Source organism: Amia ocellicauda, chromosome 2 (assembly GCF_036373705.1).
Source record: "Amia ocellicauda isolate fAmiCal2 chromosome 2, fAmiCal2.hap1, whole genome shotgun sequence".
In the NCBI taxonomy this organism is placed as follows: Eukaryota; Metazoa; Chordata; class Actinopteri; order Amiiformes; family Amiidae; genus Amia; species Amia ocellicauda.
The window spans coordinates 7,355,231-7,374,536 of NC_089851.1; the positions used below are offsets into that span (position 1 = coordinate 7,355,231).

General features: G+C 39.8%; 1 protein-coding gene across 1 annotated transcript; it reads left to right on the top strand.

Moving 5' to 3' along the window:
* Positions 1-12,249: 12,249 nt before the first annotated feature.
* Positions 12,250-13,951, top strand: LOC136763384 (5-beta-cholestane-3-alpha,7-alpha-diol 12-alpha-hydroxylase-like). Its single transcript, XM_066717362.1, has one exon. The coding sequence runs from the start codon at positions 12,313-12,315 to the stop codon at positions 13,846-13,848; it is 1,536 nt and encodes a 511-aa protein (XP_066573459.1). The 5' UTR covers positions 12,250-12,312; the 3' UTR covers positions 13,849-13,951.
* The last annotated feature ends 5,355 nt before the right edge of the window (positions 13,952-19,306 follow it).

Consider the following 19,306-nt stretch of genomic DNA (forward strand, 5'->3'; position numbering starts at 1 on the left):
AAGAGTGAAACAGACTTGCCTTCGTTTGCTGCTGTTTTTTGTTGTTTATGTGAAATCATGTAAGTTAGATTACAGAATCAGTTGCAGAACTTAGGGATGATGTCAAAGGACGAGCAGCGACTGTGGGTTTGGTTTGTGTTTCTTTTTAAAAACAAAGACAGAGAAGGACTTTTGTGTCTATTTTATTCTTTGTGCTTTACATGATTGTAAACAGTGTAATAAATACATGTTTCTGTTAAGAGATATTAGGTAGAGCTAAACGTGTACAGAAAACATTATATTCAGACAAGCACGTCCCAATAAGAATATGTTTCCATGTGCAACAATAACAATACATATTTGCTATTTAGTATTTTCATCATTAGTGCTAGTATATATGTATTTTAAACAGCACAACATGACTCCTTATTACTCTGTCTGCCGATTTGTAACTGCAAACAATACTTTTTGCCATATTATTTATAATTTACAAGAAGACGTCCTTAACTAGGATGAGTTATAGTTGAAACAACATACACACATTTCACGATTGAGATTATATCTTCTGACATAATGTAGCTGATCTCTTCCCTGTCTGTCTGCAAGTCCAGCTCACATCTCGCTTGACGAGATGTAGTAGACAGTGCTAGAGACAGTCGCTCCAACCTGAAGATCTTGGCCCCGTTTCAGAAAGCGGGTTTAGTGAAAACTCAGTTAGTTGACTCAGAGTTGAAGGAAACTTTGGGTTGTTGGTTTCACAGCCAGTTCAGCTCAACTCCGAGTCTCTAACTATGGCAACATACTCCGTGAAGCTAACCTGCTCGCTGGCAGGTTTTCTTCAACTAACCCAGAGTTTCTCCTGCTCTTTAGCTGCAGCATGAAGACTGAAGGAGGGGTCAGACATGGCGTGTCCTTTTCTTGAAGAGCCAGTTGATATTGAAGCACAAATACTCCGTCGGGAGAGGGTGATCAGACCCCGCCTGGATGTCTTATCATGCCCTTATGATTATCTGTCTAAGCAATAATTAATTTATTAACTATGAAGCTTTGAGACTTGAAGCACTAGTCGGTTAATTTGATATATTTTATGGTTTCCAGGTGTGATTGTCTGCATAGATGGCACTCATATTCCTATCACAGCTCCTTCAGTAAATGAAGGAGATTCTGTGAATAGGAAGTCTTTCCACAGCATTCATATGCAGGTAGGCATAAATAATAGCCTTTAGCATTCCAATGAAAGATACTTCACAATACAGCTACTGCAGCTAATTACTGCTCTGCACTGTGAAGATCATACGTGATGCAGCCCACACCATCAGCAACGTGGAAGCAAAGTGGCCTGGGTCTGTGCATGACTCGCAAATATTTCGTGAGTGTACACTGAGCGCTAGATTTGCCCATGGTGAGTTTATATATATAGCTATATCCTATTATAATCAATATTTTGTTTTCTCCTATTGCAACTTAAAATTTAAAATGTATCCTTGTATGATCATAGGAGAGTTCGATGGTTACCTGCTCGGTGACAGAGGGTACCCCTGCCAGCCCTATTTGCTGACCCCTTCCCCTGATCCTGAGCCTATCCCGCAGCAACGTTATAACTTGGTTCACTGCAGGACATGAGCCAAGGTAGAGATGACCATTGGGATGCTCAAGGCCTGGTTCCAGTGCCTTTGTAGGCTCAGGGTCACCCCAGAAAGGGCATGTGACATGATTGTGGCATGTGTGATTCTCCACAACATTGCCACAATTAGAGGAGAACAATGTCCTACTGAACCAGTGAACGATCCTGATAACGATCCTGACCACCCCGTTGACGCATGAGATGGAAGAGCAGTCAGAGACACAATATGCTACCATCATTTCTGATTGACCCATCACCTCCCCAGTGTCAAATAAAGACAATATGCCTTTCTGCTTATGAAGTCTTGTTTATTTCCTGCAAGTACAAATGCAGTACAGTAGTTAATGTTTTATGTTGTCAAAACAAGTAAAATCATCCACCTGTGTGCACCTCACCCACCTTTAACTAATGTTCCAGTAGTTGTATTTCTATTTTTCTATTTCACACATATATGTTGAATAAGTGGAACACTCGAGATTAATGCTCACGCATTGACTCGGTCAGCAATTTTCTGCCACGCCAGCTCCCGTTCTTTTGCTGCTGCTACTGTATTGCTTTTTTTCTTAACTATATACTCATATTCTGCATGCGCAGTCATTAATATGTCTAACTCCACTGGGCAGAAGTCGGAGGTTCGAGCCCTTTTTCTCCTGTTGCCATTGTGAATCGTGTTCTCTGCAATCCATTGATGAGGCTTTTGAGCTCCTCGTGCGCGCGCTTTACTCAGGGTTAACTCAACTCTGTTGATTGAACTCATTGTTATCATCTGTTTTGAAAGCGAAAACTCTGAGTTTGACAGCTCAGAGTTAGTCAACCCAGAGTTCAGGTTCCAACTCAGACTTTGTTAAACCTGCTTTCTGAAACAGGGCCCTTGTGTTCTCAATAAAAGTTCCTGTTTGTGGTTTATCCTGCGTCCGTCATTCCTGCTGTTAGTGGCGAAGTCTAACAACGATATGGCAAACAAAAAGCCATATCAATATATTACCGTAGTAGTACTTCAAGGATCTGTCTCTTCAGTGGTCTGCTGCAGGTCGGTGTGTCCCATGCAATCCAAGCTGCTGCTCAGTGTTTCTTCTGAGTTCCTCGGAAAAACGTGGAAACTTTTTTCTGGACTCCACGGCGTTTGTTCTAATTTTTAAAGTCTGATCTTTGCATTTTTATTTTCCTTTTCACTTGGTCAGGTGAGTGATTGATACCCATCGAAAGCAGCCTCTTTGACGCGTCTATAGTGAGAATATCCCCAGACAGCAGCGCTGCACTTCCTGCGGTTCATCCACATTGTAAACAGCGCTTTCATTTCTGCATCGGCCCAGTTTTTACCTCTAACGCCAGCATTTGTGATTGTCCTGCTCAGCTCAATATAATCGCATTTCGGATTGGATAGTAAACAGCTGGTCTCGTTTTAAAATGTACTGATTTGAATGGAAACCTGCCTCGGTTAAATGTATATCATTTAATGCAAAATTTGGATAATTAATAAGGTTACCTGGTCCCGTTCACAATTTCACAATGCAATTTTCACGTGTAAATGCATACTGTTACATTTCAGACTTCAATCATACTTAGTACAATAAAAATAACAATAGCAAGTTTACCAGCTACACACTTTTATTTTAACTGACCGAGTAGTTTGAACTGTTTACGGCTGAGGTGGTTCAGATGTCTTTTAAGCATTATGGGGGTTTGATACACCGACACGTATTCCAAACCAATTCACCACTGTCAGCTGCTGGTGTGATGTAACAAAGCTTTGTTTGCAGTGCTCAAGTGTTTTCTAGCAAGGTGTTACAAGACTTTGACCCATTGTATTGATACATTGTGCTTCGGAAGTGTCAGTATGGCATTGTGGAGCCTGCTTCGAGCGTAGCATCACTTCCTGTTCTGCCTTTCACTGAGTTGGTAAGTGCTTATTGTGAAAATTAAGATGAGGAATTATAATAAAATCCCACCAAGGCATAATAAATAGTAATAAAGCACAGTTACTATGGCCTTTATAGACTGCCTCTCCTCCTCCCTGGACATCCTTTTTCCCTTTAAAACCCGTTCAGTGTCTTTCACTCGCACTGCTCACTGGTAGACCCCAGAACTACGCCTGTTCTCTGATTTCACTCTGGTTTCTGAGAATTCCATCACTGAACTTATCGGCAAATCAAAATCATCTACACTACCGTTCAAAAGTTTTACATGAAAACATACATTACATGAGTTTGAATAGGAAATATAGCAAAATGAATAGGAAATATAGCAAAATGAATAGGAAATATAGTCATTGACAAGGTTAGAAATAATGATTTTTAATTGAAATAATAATTGTGTCCTTCAAACTTTGCTTTTGTAAAAGAATCCACCATTTGCAGAAATTGCAGCCTTATAGACCTTTGGCATTCTAGTTGTCAATTTGTTGAGGAAATCTGAAGAGATTTCATCCCATGCTTCCTCAAGCACCTCCCACAAGTTGGATTGGCTGGATGGGCACTTCTTACGTACCATATGGTCAAGCTGCTCCCACGACAGCTCAATAGGGTTGAGATCCGGTGACTGTGCTGGCCACTACATTACAGACAGAATACCAGCTGACTGCTTCTTCCCTATATAGTTCTTGCATAGTTTGGAGCTGTGCTTTGGGTCATTGTCCTGTTGTAGGAGGAAATTGGCTCCAATCAAGCGCCGTCCACAGGGTATGGAATGGCATTGCAAAATGGAGTGATAGCCTTCCTTCTTCAAGATCCCTTTTACCCTGTACAACTCTCCCATTTTACCACCACCAAAGCACCTGCAGACCATCACATTGCCTCTGTTGCATTTATAGAATGAAGAGAACGGAGTCCATCCCGGTGCAACACATTTATTGTCTCTGTAAAACACAGAAAAAGGGTATTCTTTTACTTATTCAGTTCTATCTTGCATCTTCTTTGGACTTGTTTACTTGTGTTACTGATGCATTTCAGTGAAAGAAGACATAACGCTCGCCACCTGCTGGTCGGAAGCTATAACAATGCAGTCTATTGTATTATCCCAATTTAAAGGGCTGTACTATGGGGGTGCAATGTTTATCGTTAAGTTCAGCACACACAGTGCCACACCTCCACCATGCTTGACAGATGGTGTCAAGCACTCCTCCAGCATCTTTTCATTTGGTCTGTGTCTCACGAATGTTCTTCTTTGTGATCCGAACACATCAAACTTACATTTGTCTGTCAATAACACTTTTTTCCAATCTTGCTCTGTCCAGTGTCTGTGTTCTTTTGCCCATCCTAATCTTTTCTTTTCATTGGCCAGTCTGAGATATGGCTTTTTCACTCTGCCTAGAAGGCCAACATCCCAGAGTCGCCTCTTCACTGTTGACGTTGAGACTGGTGTTTTGTGGTACTATTTAATGAAGCTGCCAGTTGAGGACCTGTGAGGCGTCTGTTTCTCAAACTAGACACTCTAATGTATTTGTCCTCTTGCTCAGTTGTGCACCGGGGCCTCTCACTCCTCTTTCTATCCTGGTTAGAGCCAGTTTGCACTGTTCTGTGAAGGGAGTAGTACACAGCGTTGTACGAGATCTTCAGTTTTTTGGCAATTTCTCGCATGGAATAGCCTTCATTTCTCAGAACAAGAACAGACTGACGAGTTTCAGAAGAAAGTTCTTTGTTTCTGTCCATTTTGAGCCTGTAAATGAACCCACAATTGCTGATGCTCCACATACTCAACTAGTCTAAAGAAGGCCAGTTTTATTGCTTCTTTAATCAGCACAACAGTTTACAGCTGTGCTAACATAATTGAAAAGGGTTTTCTAATGATCAATTAGTCTTTTAAAATGATAAACTTGGATTAGCAAACACAATGTGCCATTGGAACACAGGACTGATGGTTGCTGATAATAGGCCTCTGTATGCCTGTGTAGATATTCCATTACAAATCAGCCATTTCCAGCTACAATAGTCATTTACAACATTAACAATGTCTACACTGTATTTCTGATCAATTTGCTTTTCTTTTGAAAACAAGGACATTTCTAAGTGACCCCAAACTTTGGAATGGTAGCGTACCTGCGAACTTGACCCCATGCCCAAAACCTGCCTGCCTACAATCACTCCTCTGCACACTGGCATAATGAATTATTCCATCACTATTGGCATTGTACCTTCCACTCCAAGGTTGCTGCTGTTCTTACAAAAATAATGCTGACCCTGATGACCTGAGCAACCTCCGTCCCATCTCAAACCTTTCCCTCCTTCTGAAAACACTTATGGTTGTGGCCACTCAGCTTCAACTCCATCTCAGCTCCAATAACCTCCATGAAGTCTGGTTTTTGCTCTAAGCTCAGCACTGAAACAGCCCTAGTAAAAATCACCAATGACCTCCTCTGTGCAGCTGACTCAGGCATACTATCTATCCTCATCTATTCTTGACTGGAGTACAGCCTTTGATATCAAGTTCTTTCCACTCCTCATGGTATGTTTGGCTGGTGTTGTTGTCTTGGGTGTTGCACTCTCTCAGTTTTCCTTTTAACTTACTGACCGTCAACAGTTTGTGCAAATGAAAAAACACAGATCAGAGTGTGCAGCTTTTTCACAGGGTGTCCCCCAGAGGTCAGTGTTGGGTCCACTTCTTTTCATCATTTACCTCCTACCGCTGGGCAAGTTTATGGGTCTTCACAAAGTCAATTTTAATTGCCATGCTGAAGACATGCAGCTTCACCTCTCCAGCAAACCCACCACTGCCCTATGGAGTGAATTCACTGTCAAAATTAGTGAGCACAGAAATACAACTTATAAGTGCAAAAGTTTTTAATTTATGCTTGGAATTAAATTCTGTGTTCATTCAATCTGGTTTACACATCTGCAGTTCTCGCTGCACATGTGCAGTTCTCTACACGCTCGCAGTTCTTTTGCACAATTTTCACACAGACTCAAAAACAACGTGTAGATCAGGCATCCGAGATGATCATCACACTATTGATCTCCATTCTCATCAAACATGGCTGACCACACGGCCGCAGAGGGAGAGTCTAAAAAGTATGATCTTGGATTAATATGCTTTAAACATAACTATTACTTTGCAAAGTTTGTACATTTACATGTAGCACGTCCTACTATGAATAGAGGATGGATATGTTTTTATTAACATAAACAATATGATTATGACCTTGAGCCCTACATATAATAATTCACTTAATGTAGAAAATGCTCAACGTGACGTACTATACTTAAAATATAGCCGTTTACATCCAATCTATAAACGACAAGACTGACACTTTCCAAAGTGTTATACAAAAGATTAATCATAATCAAAATAATAATGATAATAATAGGCCTAATAGTAATAATAATCATGTTCACAAAATAACTCCATCCATGGTAGTAACATCCTTATTCATATCCATAGAATGCATAGTTTTAGAGGCATTTTAAAAAGTATTTCCACACAAAAGAAAAATTGAACTGACCATTAGGCAATAGCAGGAGAGTCATACCCTTCCTACTGCCACTGGGTTAAATGCCTGTTACAACCACAAGGTCACCCTTCCCCTCATAACACTCACATCCTTTCAGTCAGTTTCATCTCCACAGCACGTCGTTAAAGCTCAACTGCTGACCCGGCAATTCCTGCGGTCAGTTCTGGTATTGCTTAATTACTAATACCAGTATCATAGTTTAATTATTAGTCAGTAAGATAAACACAAATGAAGGGAACCTCAGGTTGTTTACTTAGGCAACACTGCCTCGTCCACGGGGTCAGCAAGTTACACACATGTTTTGATTTTACCTTTTCAGCAGCACATTCTAAGATGCTCTGCTGTGACTCTTAGTATATTAAATAATAAATAAGATTGACCACTGGTGGGAAAAAATCACACAAAATAAATGTTTATTACAGTCAAATGACTATTAATTGCTAAGTTCACTGAGTTTGCTTTCAATAAATCATAAATATTTCAATTATAGCACTGGAAACACTATTTTTTTGTTCCAATACAGCACTTATTCAAAGTTTGAATGCATGTGTGCCACAGACAGAGACAGACAGACAGAGAGAGAGAGAGAGAGAGAGAGAGAGAGAGAGAGAGAGAGAGAGTACGTATTTATTTTATGGGACATTTTCACTTTACAATATGTATTTTAGCTAGATAGATCTATGCATATGATGAAATAGATGAAAAGTATCTCCTTATTCAGATATTTCTTCTGTTTGCAGTACGATCCTCAATCGCTGCATCTATTGCGACAAGGAAGCACGGTCTTCTTTTTTTTTTGAGCACGTACATAAGTGAGGAGGATATTTAGTTTTCTTTCTCTGTTATTGTGTGTTTGCTGAAAAGCCCCTCTAAAACCCCAGAAGGCACCTTTTGTTCTGTACTCCCTGTTTTATTTGTTTTCATTTCACAAACAAGCCTGTCACACTGTGTATGAACTCAGGTACACTCAGTGAAAAAGGTTTACTTTATAATAAACTAAATTACACTTTAACCACTACTTGCAAATTACAAATCAGACCTGGGTGTGTGTTTAATCAGTACAAAGCTTGTAACAGTACAGGTTTTGATCTGACTCGACTTCTACTTTTGTTTAGTTGTTTTGTTAGACTAAAACACTGAAAGGGTCCAAAATAACGAGACAGAAACCCAGTTAAATCAATTACAGTAACATATGGTTGTTAAATTATTAAAAAATATACAGTTGTAGCAAGTTTTATATAGTTTCATATTTTTCTATTGTAGAATGTACCAGTACATCAATACTCCCTGAGGCCCACCACACCTAGATCGTACCGGTACAGGGTACTTCATAACTCCTCTCCATAATAAAACATCGACATCGCCAGCTCTGAGTCTTTTGCATAGTGCTTACAGAGCTGCCAAAGCATTCATTCTCCTTCTCCTTGTGTAAGCATAACAGAAACACAAAGTGATGAGCCTGAACAGCCAGAACAGGGATTAACGAGGTGGTAACTCATTCTCGAATGAAAATCAGATGACGAATTTCTCCTAAAGCTGCTTACGTCATGTGCTAACTATTTTGGATTCATTGTAAATATATGTGAGTTTGAGTCTTCCAGTGCAAAATGCTTTAGCAGAAGTGTGCATTATTAGAATATTACAATATTAGTCATCTAACGCTACAACACCTATATATTAAATCATTGTCTGGGTTTGCAAATTGTCGCCTCAGCTTTTTTGTACAAGGCTCAAGCTGGTGGTGTTGCTTTTTGTTGAAGTGAATTTTAAAATGGACAATGACAGCGAGAACATGGGAATACAGACAATTTAATGATACAAAGAATCCCGCACCACAAACAGCATTGAACACTTACATTTTTCAGTCTGCTTAGATAATGTATGTAGTGTCAGGGCTCTAAATCTACTAAGGTCTAAAAAAGTATAAATATGTTCTAATAAGTAATTTGTTAACATGCCAAAAATTAGATCTGAAATGTGTGTAAATCATTACACAATCTATCATGTTAAACCACCTTCTCTAAATCAAGGACACAAGGACATTAATGGTACAGACAGGTCCATCAAACTGAGACTGATATATATAGGTAAATTGGCAATGATCACACGGGTCAAGGCCAGAGGACACTCCTAGAGTGGAAGCAAACGCAGGATCGAAGATAGGACAGGGCTGTAGAACATTATGAGGGAGCAAAGACCATCTGTAAATCGATACGTTCTTGCCACACTTCATACTGTGTGGAGTGGTGTCACGGACGGTGACGGTGTGAAGTATATGACACATTATAATGATTACCCTATTTCTCATTTACTTATTTGTTTGCACTTTTCATAGTATTATCAAGTTATTATTCTTATTCTTAGTCTTATTCTTATTTTATTTTATTATCACTGATTATGTTATGAGGTGTTGGGATTTAACTTGTTTTCACATGCGGACACTTATCAAGTTGTGCTGTCCGAGACACAAATCTGCAACTGGATTGGTCTTCCCAAGAATCCCTTGTCCGATTGTTTTCACCTGTCTCCCCTTCTCTGGGGCAATATAATCTGAGTTTTTTCTTTTGAACAACAGGTGAGCGAGCAATTAAAAGCATAAAGGCATTTTGAACTACTCAGCTTGGGGAAGAGAGGAAAGCAGTCTTCCTTGGTGCAGCAGGACACTGTTTAATATATAAGGTCTTACATCCTAGATTGTAAGAGCTGATGAGTGCAGACAAGATGTTAAGTCAAAGTTAAGAGCTAAGGGAAAGGGAGCATAGGGGAAATCAAAATAAAAAATAAAAGTGCTAGTAATGCAAAGGCAAGAGTATGACAAAACATTGTATAAGTGCAATCTTACAGGAGAATTAATGACTAAATTACAAGTAGAATCGGAACAGAGAGAATAAGAACATAAGAAAGTTTACAAACGAGAGGAGGCCATTCGACCCATCATGCTCGTTTGGTGTCCATTAATAACTAAGTGATCCAAGGATCCTATCCAGTCTATTTTTAAATGTTCCCAAACTTTCAGCTTCAACCACATCACTGGAGAGTTTGTTCCAGATTGTGACGCCTCTCTGTGTGAAGATGTGTCTCCTTGTTTTCCGTTTCCACATAAACTCCTAGGTCTTTCTTATGCATTACTTCATCTAGTTCTATCCCTCATAAGTGTAATTATAGTGGACAATTTTGTCCATTTTGCCCAAAACTGAGTATTATCTAAGTCCATTTGAAAAGCCTGTTTGCTGAGATTGTATCTGCTGAGCCACCTATTTTAGTATCATCTGCAAATTTGACAAGTTTGTTAACTATCCCAGAGTCCAGATCATTAATATAGATTAGAAAAAGCAAAGGCCCTAGTACTGATCCCTGTGGAACTCCACTAACAACCTCACTCCAGTTAGAAGCGACTCCTCTAATCGACACCCTCTGTTTCCTATACATCAACCAGTTCATAATCCATCTACTTACATTACCCTGAACGCCTACAGTTTCAAATTTGAGGATCAGTCTTTGGTGTGGAACCTTATCAAAAGCTTTCCTAAAATCTAAGTATATCATATCATATGCTTTCACATGATCTACAGCTGCAGTTGCATGTTCAAAAAACTCGAATAGATTAGTAAGACATGATCTGCCTCGTCTAAACCCATGTTGACTATCTCCAAGAATATGGTTTTCATTAAGATGCTCCTCTATTTTCTGTATTATAATTTTCTCCAACATTTTACAAGTGATGCAGGTGAGACTGATTGGTCTGTAATTTCCTGGCTCAGTTTTGTCCCCTTTCTTGTGGATTGGTATGATATTTGCTGTCTTCCAGTCAGTTGGCACATCCCCTGTTCTAAGTGTCTTTTGGAATATTTTAGTTAGCGGCCTATAAATCATGTCCCTCATTTCTTTAAGTACTGTTGGAAATATACCTTCTGGCCCAGGTGATTTGTTTGTTTTTAATTCTGCTAGTCCCTTTAATACCAGACGAGCCGCAGAGTTCTGGATGAGCTGGAGCGGTGGGTAGTAGTTGCAGGCAGGCCGGCCAGGAGGGAGTTGCAGTAGTCCAGGTGGGAGAGGACCAGTGACTGGACAAGCAGCTGAGTCGAGTAGTTGGTGAGGAAGGGTCGGAATTAAATAATTAAAACATCAGATTGGAATAACCCTTAATAATAATCTGCAATCTGCAGATATTAAACGTATTTAAAGAAAATATGTGAATTGCAGTATTTTCTTCCGATGTCATTGTGCTAATATTGTAGTGGAAAATTTGACTTTTATTATTATCTTCATGTTGTTAATTGGATTTATGTTCATTTTGTTTTGTCTAAAAGGCAATCATTAGTTTGTATTCACTCCTTTCTGGAGACTACTTTAATTATTAGTTTCCTGAAGTTGTACTACACCTATTGCCTTTAGGTTATTCAATGACCAGTAAACAGTATTAAGGTTGTGTATTCTGGGGCACAGGTATTTGTCTGAAGTCTTAAAACAATGTCTGCTGCCTGAAGAATAATGCCCCCAGCACCAATCAACTCATCAAACACTTCAACAACAGTAATAAACTCAGGCCTGTGTTAATTATAATGCAAGTGGTACATCTATTTTGTGCAACTGTATTTTAATTAGATGTAATCACTTGTGATAGATAAGACTGCAACCCATTGTCTATCCGAAGATACAAAAATTACATCCTCGGTTCTTTTCTTAACTATTGTTATGTAATACACTTTTTATTACTTTCTCAGTGTATCCTGAGAACTTACTAAACCACTACAATATATTCCTGAAAATAAATCAATTAATATGTTAATTATAAACATAGTTATCTAAATTATACAGAACATTGTAGGAAACTGTTTGAGTTCAATACATTGATATGAGCTGTGGATTTTAATATCAAACAGATGTTTGACATGTAATTCCTGTTTTGATGAAATGCAATCAGCTGAAATGAAAGCAATGCTACACATCACAAGACACATTGAATGAATCAGTTGGTTACCACAACAAACTTGTAATTCCTAAGACTGTAGGTTGCAACATCAGCCAACATTTACCAATGTCATAGAAAAGCACATGTATAAAGCCTAGGGAAGCACAGAAAATATTAACAAGCTGGAAACAAAGAGTTAATAAAAAAAACTCCCAGGATGATACTTCATACTTCCTGGTCCTCCCCCAGCTTCAAAAAAAGAGTCCAGTGCGACCGGGGAGGAGCAAACTCCTTTCATAAACAGGTTAGGCAGATCATTCACTCGCAGCAGCTCTGAGAGCTGAAGCAGAGAAAATGGGCTATCTAGTACCAGTTCTCCTCACTTTGTTGATGTGTATTCTAGGGGGTCTCTACCTCTTGGGAGCTTTTCGCAAGAGACGCCCTGGGGAGCCACCACTGGACAGGGGCCCAATACCTTGGCTGGGACATGTTCTGGACTTCCGAAGGGACACCTCTAAGTTTCTTCAGAAAATGAAGAAGAAACATGGGGATATTTTCACTGTGCAGCTCGGTGGCTATTACTTTACCTTTCTGATGGATCCACTGTCCTTCGGAACTGTGGTCAAGGAATCCAGAGGAAAGCTGGATTTTACCAAATTTGCTGAGCAACTGGTGGCAAGAGTTTTTGGTTACTATGGCTTGGAGAATGGCCACAAATTCATGCAGGCTTCAAGCAACAAACACCTAATGGGAGACGGGTTAGTAGTCATGACCCAGGCGATGATGACTAACCTTCAGAACTTGATGCTACACAGTGTGGGTTCAGAAAAATCTGTGGGAAAATGGAATGAAGATGGACTATTTAACTATAGCTACAACATCGTATTCAGAGCTGGCTACCTGGCTCTTTTTGGCAACGAAACGCCCAAAGCATCGGGCAGCACAGAGAAAGCCAAAGAGAAGGACCGGATTGAGTCTGACAAACTGTTCTATGAGTTCAGAAAGTATGACAAACTGTTCCCCAAACTGGCCTACGGTGTGCTGCCACCCAAGGAGAAGATAGAAGCCGAAAGGCTCAAGAGGCTATTCTGGAATATGCTGTCTGTGAAGAACGTGAATGAGAAGGAAAACATCAGTGGCTGGGTGATGGAGCAGCAGCAGATCAGAGCTGAGAACGGCATGGAGGAGTCCATGCAGGACAGGTACATGTTCCTGCTCCTGTGGGCGTCTCAGGGCAACACGGGCCCGGCGGCCTTCTGGCTTCTCCTGTTCCTCATGAAGCACCCAGAAGCGATGAAGGCAGTGCAAAAGGAGGTGGAGGATGTCTTGAAGGAGACGGGGCAGGAGGTGACACCGGGGGGGGCACTGATCAACCTGACGAGAGACATGCTGTTGAAGACCCCCATCCTGGACAGCACAGTGGAGGAGACGCTTCGGCTCATAGCGGCCCCCGTCCTGACCAGGGCTGTTTTGCAGGACATGACCCTGAAGATGGCAGACGGGAGAGAGTATAGCCTCCGGGAAGGGGACCGAGTGGCTCTGTTTCCGTATGCTGCTGTTCATATAGACCCCGAGGTCCACCCCGACCCCCAGAGCTTTAAATATGACCGGTTCCTAAACCCTGACGGTACCAAAAAGACTGATTTCTACAGAAATGGTAAGAAGATGAAATACTATAGCATGCCCTGGGGTGCAGGAGTGACTATGTGTCCTGGTCGCTTCTTTGCAACAAACGAGCTCAAGCAGTATGTCTTTTTAATGCTCACATATTTTGAGTTTGAGTTGAAGAACCCTGTGGAAGAAATCCCCCCCATTGACATCACACGCTGGGGGTTTGGGTCCATGCAACCCACCAGAGACATCCAGTTTAAATACCGACTACGCTTTTAGAGTTTCATTTTCTGTCTGCTTTACAGCGTTCTACGAAATGTTTGTTTATTTTCATCCTTCTTGAGGTTGTGTAAAAAATAAATATTTTTGTGCTTGAAATGCTTGTGCTTGCCAAATGTTTTTCTTTCTGTTTTTGTTTTTGATTCTCTCTGAAAGAGCTTGTTGAACAAGTGTGATTGAGTGTTACTTCAGGCTAAATCTGGCAGCAGAATACTGCAGGACTTGTCTGTTAAGTTTACTTATCATCTTCACATTCTTCTTGTACTTTCCAAACCATTTGTTCAATCCAAGTAACACAGAGCAAATGGGGACTAAATATCAATTAGGTAACTTTAAAGTCAAATAATATAGTTGTACTTAAATTATAACACTCAATATATTACAAGTATTTAAATATCAAATAGATTAAACCCTTTTAAATATACAAATCTCATTCAAGCTGATGCTTACCAAATATTTCCCCTTTTTCATATTGTCATGCAGGGACATATCCACATAACAACCACAATGGATGCATCTTATGAAATATTGTAAAAGCAGAAGTAGAAATGGCTTTAAAAATGCAATTTTTTTGAGGTGATATCACCACCTACTGGCTTTACAATGTAAATGTATGTTATACACGAATAGATCTTTTTATATTCCGAATTTCTTTCTTAATCAATAAAACTAAAGTAGTGAAAATAAGGTATTGCTCAACTGAAGGCATGGTTTCCAAACTAAAAAGAGCTTTTGAGATCAAATACACAAGCTCTGGTACTTGTGTGTTTAAACAGGAAAACCGGAAAATAAAAATTAAAAATGAAACTGTCTTTCATGGGTTGATAAGTAGGGTCACAAAAACAAGAAGAAAATAAACCAGAAATGCTACACATTATTTATAAACGGGAATAGTTTATTGAATAGAATGAGAGAATGGACAAAGAAAACCTCTTCGATGACCTCAGCAGAGTACAAGAAGGGATACAATATGTGATCATCAGGAGGCAGAAAATAGTGTAAAAGCTTCAGTTACAGCTTAGGACAGACACAACAAATGAACTAATTTTTGTTTCCTTCTCAGTTTCCCAAATTCTCCAGTCAACACCTGAAATAAGAACCAACTCAAGGTAAAAGCATACAAAACAAATGCATAAATATTTGCATTGTAACATCCATTCATCCACCCATCCACTGTCAATAACCGCTTCATCTGCTACAGGGTCACATAGATTACTGAAGGACTTACAGTGATATATCTACTGCCCATACTGTAGTTATTGTAAGATAAACTATAGGTGAAATAGTGCTACTTTTACTGTAACAGTTAAGTACATCTTGCCATTTGGGAGAAGCACTGAGCTTTAGTTTGTGATCTACAGTAACATTATGGTATTGATGCAGAGTTAAAGTTATGTACAGGTTGCCAGTGTTTATACAAACTACAATAGTGCACAACCTTGTGTTATAGTGCGGACAAGGACCTGCAGCCAGCCATAAATGAGTACATATCTATTAATTATTAAAAGACACTAGATCAAGGTCAATGTTTAAGAGTCATGCAAGACCATATAAAAACAATGCACAGCCTCGTGAAGTTAGATATAATTAGAGTGAAACTCTATAAGGTTAGATTAATCATGGGATAAAAGCATAAAGAATAGGAGCAGCTAACCAACATATTAAAAACTGGAGTCCAAGGTTTATATTCACAAACACATGTTCACCAAGTATGGCAGAAAATACATCATATACCATGAATATCTGGTATAAATGCATCAACATATTTTTTCCTGAAAAACGTTAGGGCAAACTAATTACATTTTTTCAATTCCAAAGAAAATACACACACCTACACACACAGACACTTCTCAATTATTGAGTTCTAAAGGTTATTCTCACCATTTCCCCTTGTTCAGAAATTTCTCCAGGACAGATTTATCCCAGTGTTTTTCTCAACATTTGATGAGGCAGAGAAAGGGTTTTGCATAAATGACAAATGGAGACACTAAGAAGAGTGAAACAGACTTGCCTTCATTTGCTGATGATGATGTCAAAGGATTCAACTGGTATGATTTGATTTGATACTTTTGTTTCACCCTTATCTCACACTCATAACTAAACTATTAAAAAAAAACTATAATGATAATTCAAGTTCACTGGCTCTGGCTCTGCCCTGCACTGACCAGTCAGCGTCCAAAACAGTTTTCATACTAAAATCTCGAGCTTGAAAAGACAAGTGCATTGGGGGAGCGCATAATGCATTAATCAGTACAACCTAATGCCTCACAGGAGGATTAAACATTTCATTTTGTGTTAGTGGACAGAACTGAATACACAAACATCATGTGGTAGAAATGTCAAACCTTTTATCAATGGCCAACAGCTCTTTAAAATGCCCCCACTGTGTCCCCCAGGCCCCAAGTCTGCCTTCTCGCCCCACTCCTTTATTTATGTATCTATTGATTTACTTGTTTTTAAGCCAACACTGCACATTTGAGTCCCACAGCTCGTCTGGAGTGCCAAGGAGGAGGTTAACCAAGATGTGCCATTTCACAACGGAGCCCCATATGAACCGGCATAATCGTCAGCCCTGGGCTCTAATTAAAACTGTGTTCCATGTCTGCGTTTCTGAAGGCCTAAACATCCCAACCTGGGGCAGCTTGGGAAGTAACTACCACCCATCAAGCAGAATCAGTCTCAGCACTTTTGACAGCGAATCTTGTGCTCTCTTGGCTATAAAATTAACTCTGTTGGAAAGTGGAAAGAGTTAATCACCCATGAAGACTCCCTTTCAGCTCCCAGCACCTCCACTCAATATAGTATTCTGACTGAAGGCAACCAAGGAGGAGAAAAGCCCCGGGGAACCAAGATGCACGGGCAGTTCTGGCCGCTCTCTTCTCTCACTCATGTATGCAAGATGGCTGTCCATCTCAACAGTGGTTCAGAGATGCCGCTCTGCAGCATTTTATTTTATTTTCCGACTAAACATCTTGACATAGCGTGCAGCCTGCATGTGTTTACTTTTGTTATGTAATCAAAAGCCTTTCAGAATCTCCCGAGCTCTAGCCAGGGGGAAGAGGGGTACGGTTAGTTTACTGTGGTAATTTGTTTGGGGTGTGTAAACAAATCACCACTGCAAGTATGACAAATTACCTGGAACTCTTCTGAAAACAAGACAGTTGTTGTCTGTCGCTCCACGCACAGCTCCAGCTGCTATCTTTTCCTGCTTCCTCTGCTCACCTCTAATCTGTAAAGAAGACTGCTTTTTAGGGAGGAAACCACTGTTCTAATGAAAGTGGGAACAGGCGATTGAAACTCTGTGGGTTACAAGGTACAGCGTTGCCCATAAACAGCCAGGTGTGACTAGTCAGGTGTAGCACAGAACGAAAGAAATCAAGCAATCAATCAAGAAAACACCTGTGACATAAAACAATCAATAAAGCAAATGATACATAACACAAGAACAATTTAGTGAAGAAAAACTGTAAATATTTTAAAGTAAAACTAAACTCACTATAAGTTAACTAATGTCTCCTCTCATTAAATTACACACAAGTCCACACACACAACTTTGGATTATAATGAATATTGTGTACATGAGCCCGTAACGGTGACCTCACACGAGACTTGAAAGACACACCAATCCCCTGTTTTAGGGGACTGGTCTTTTTGGGGCTGTGTATTTTTCGGGCACAGTCTGACTGCACACATATATGAACACAGAAGAATCCTAAAATCCACAAACTGGAATCCTGTCATTTATCTTGAATCCTGACCCGAACTGTCTAGATGTAGCTTTGATAACCCGGTTCATACTCAATCAAACTCATTACACGCCAGAGACATCTTGTTCCTCTGTGGAGAACATGCTTTAACCTTGGCATAGCTTGATGGTATAATTTTGAAATCGCTCTGAACTGCTTTGCATAAAGAGTTTAATAAGCTTGCTAATGTTTAGGAAATGAGCCAATTGAGGAGGGATAAAATTGACAGAAAGAAAGACAGAAAGACTAGAAGGGGACAAACAGGACTGATGGAAGTCCACAGCACAGTCGCCTGTGAGACAGACTCGCAGCGAAGACTCTCCTAATAAGAACAGACTCTGCAGTCGCCTTGCATTACATTTCCCGCTCCCAAAGAGTTCCTTGTAATGACATACACACATATTTCAGATCCGTGAACATGCTCTGTGCTCCAAAACGACACTGAGGAACATGCTGCGGTGCAACCTGTGTCTCCATATGGAGCGAAGCTGTCTTCACCAGCAACTCATGTGATGCACAGTATGTTGACCTTGTCTGGTACAGCTTCACAACGCAACCTGGGGGACTTGCATGCAAGTGTGTCCTTTGAGTTTAACTTCACTAACAGAGAGAGAGATGGAGAAACTCCAAAAGAGAATGAGATAAGAAAGAGTGTCCAAGTCTTGATTTAAAAATGAAACAATATATCTCAAGTATCTATCTATCTATTGTAGTGATAGGGAGAAATTCAGGACCCGACTGAATTCAAATCATACCAAAGTAGTTTATTCAGTATAACAAAGCGCTGCGGAGATGAACAGTCAGGAAGACTCATCTAAAGTTTTCTTACTAACCAACTTTGGTGGGTGAGCAACTACATTGAGCAATTTTTTCTAAGAATCAGCTATACAGAAACTGCACTGAACCCTGGTCTAGATTACACAATCTTGCACAATACAGATACAGATTGCTTTGGCATCTAGACTGGGCAGTGACCCACATCAATAGTAAAAAGTATTTAAAACATCAAAACAAATACAGCAGTTATTCAACACAATATGGCATTCTGATGAGGATACAAATGGGTTTATGGTGCAGAACAAATGGTTATGCTCTTTAAATTTTAAGTGACTATAAGGATAAGGCTTCTAATTCTTTGGCTAGTGTTTACATAATTGTTTGAGACCATCCATCTTTACAGCCTCAAATGATGTATTTCCACCACCACTGGGGAAGAAATGAAACGTTACTCGGAGCAGCTGTTTCAATACGATGCTCAATTTAATATATTATTGTGATTAGGATCTGTATTTCAGTAGCTTATTGTGCCAATTTTATGCAGATGTGCAGATATTTGTCTTTTCCAGAAGGATCTAAATGTTAACTCAAACAACAAAAATGTCAGCTTGTTATTTTAAAGCTTTGATAGGTGTCTATTATATACACTCACCTAAAGGATTATTAGGAACATCTGTTCAATTTCTCATTAATGCAATTATCTAACCAACCAATCACATGGCAGTTGCTTCAATGCATTTAGGGGTGTGGTCCTGGTCAAGACAATCTCCTGAACTCCAAACTGAATGTCTGAATGGGAAAGAAAGGTGATTTAAGCAATTTTGAGCGTGGCATGGTTGTTGGTGCCAGACGGGCTGGTCTGAGTATTTCACAATCTGCTCAGTTACTGGGATTTTCACGCACAACCATTTCTAGGGTTTACAAAGAATGGTGTG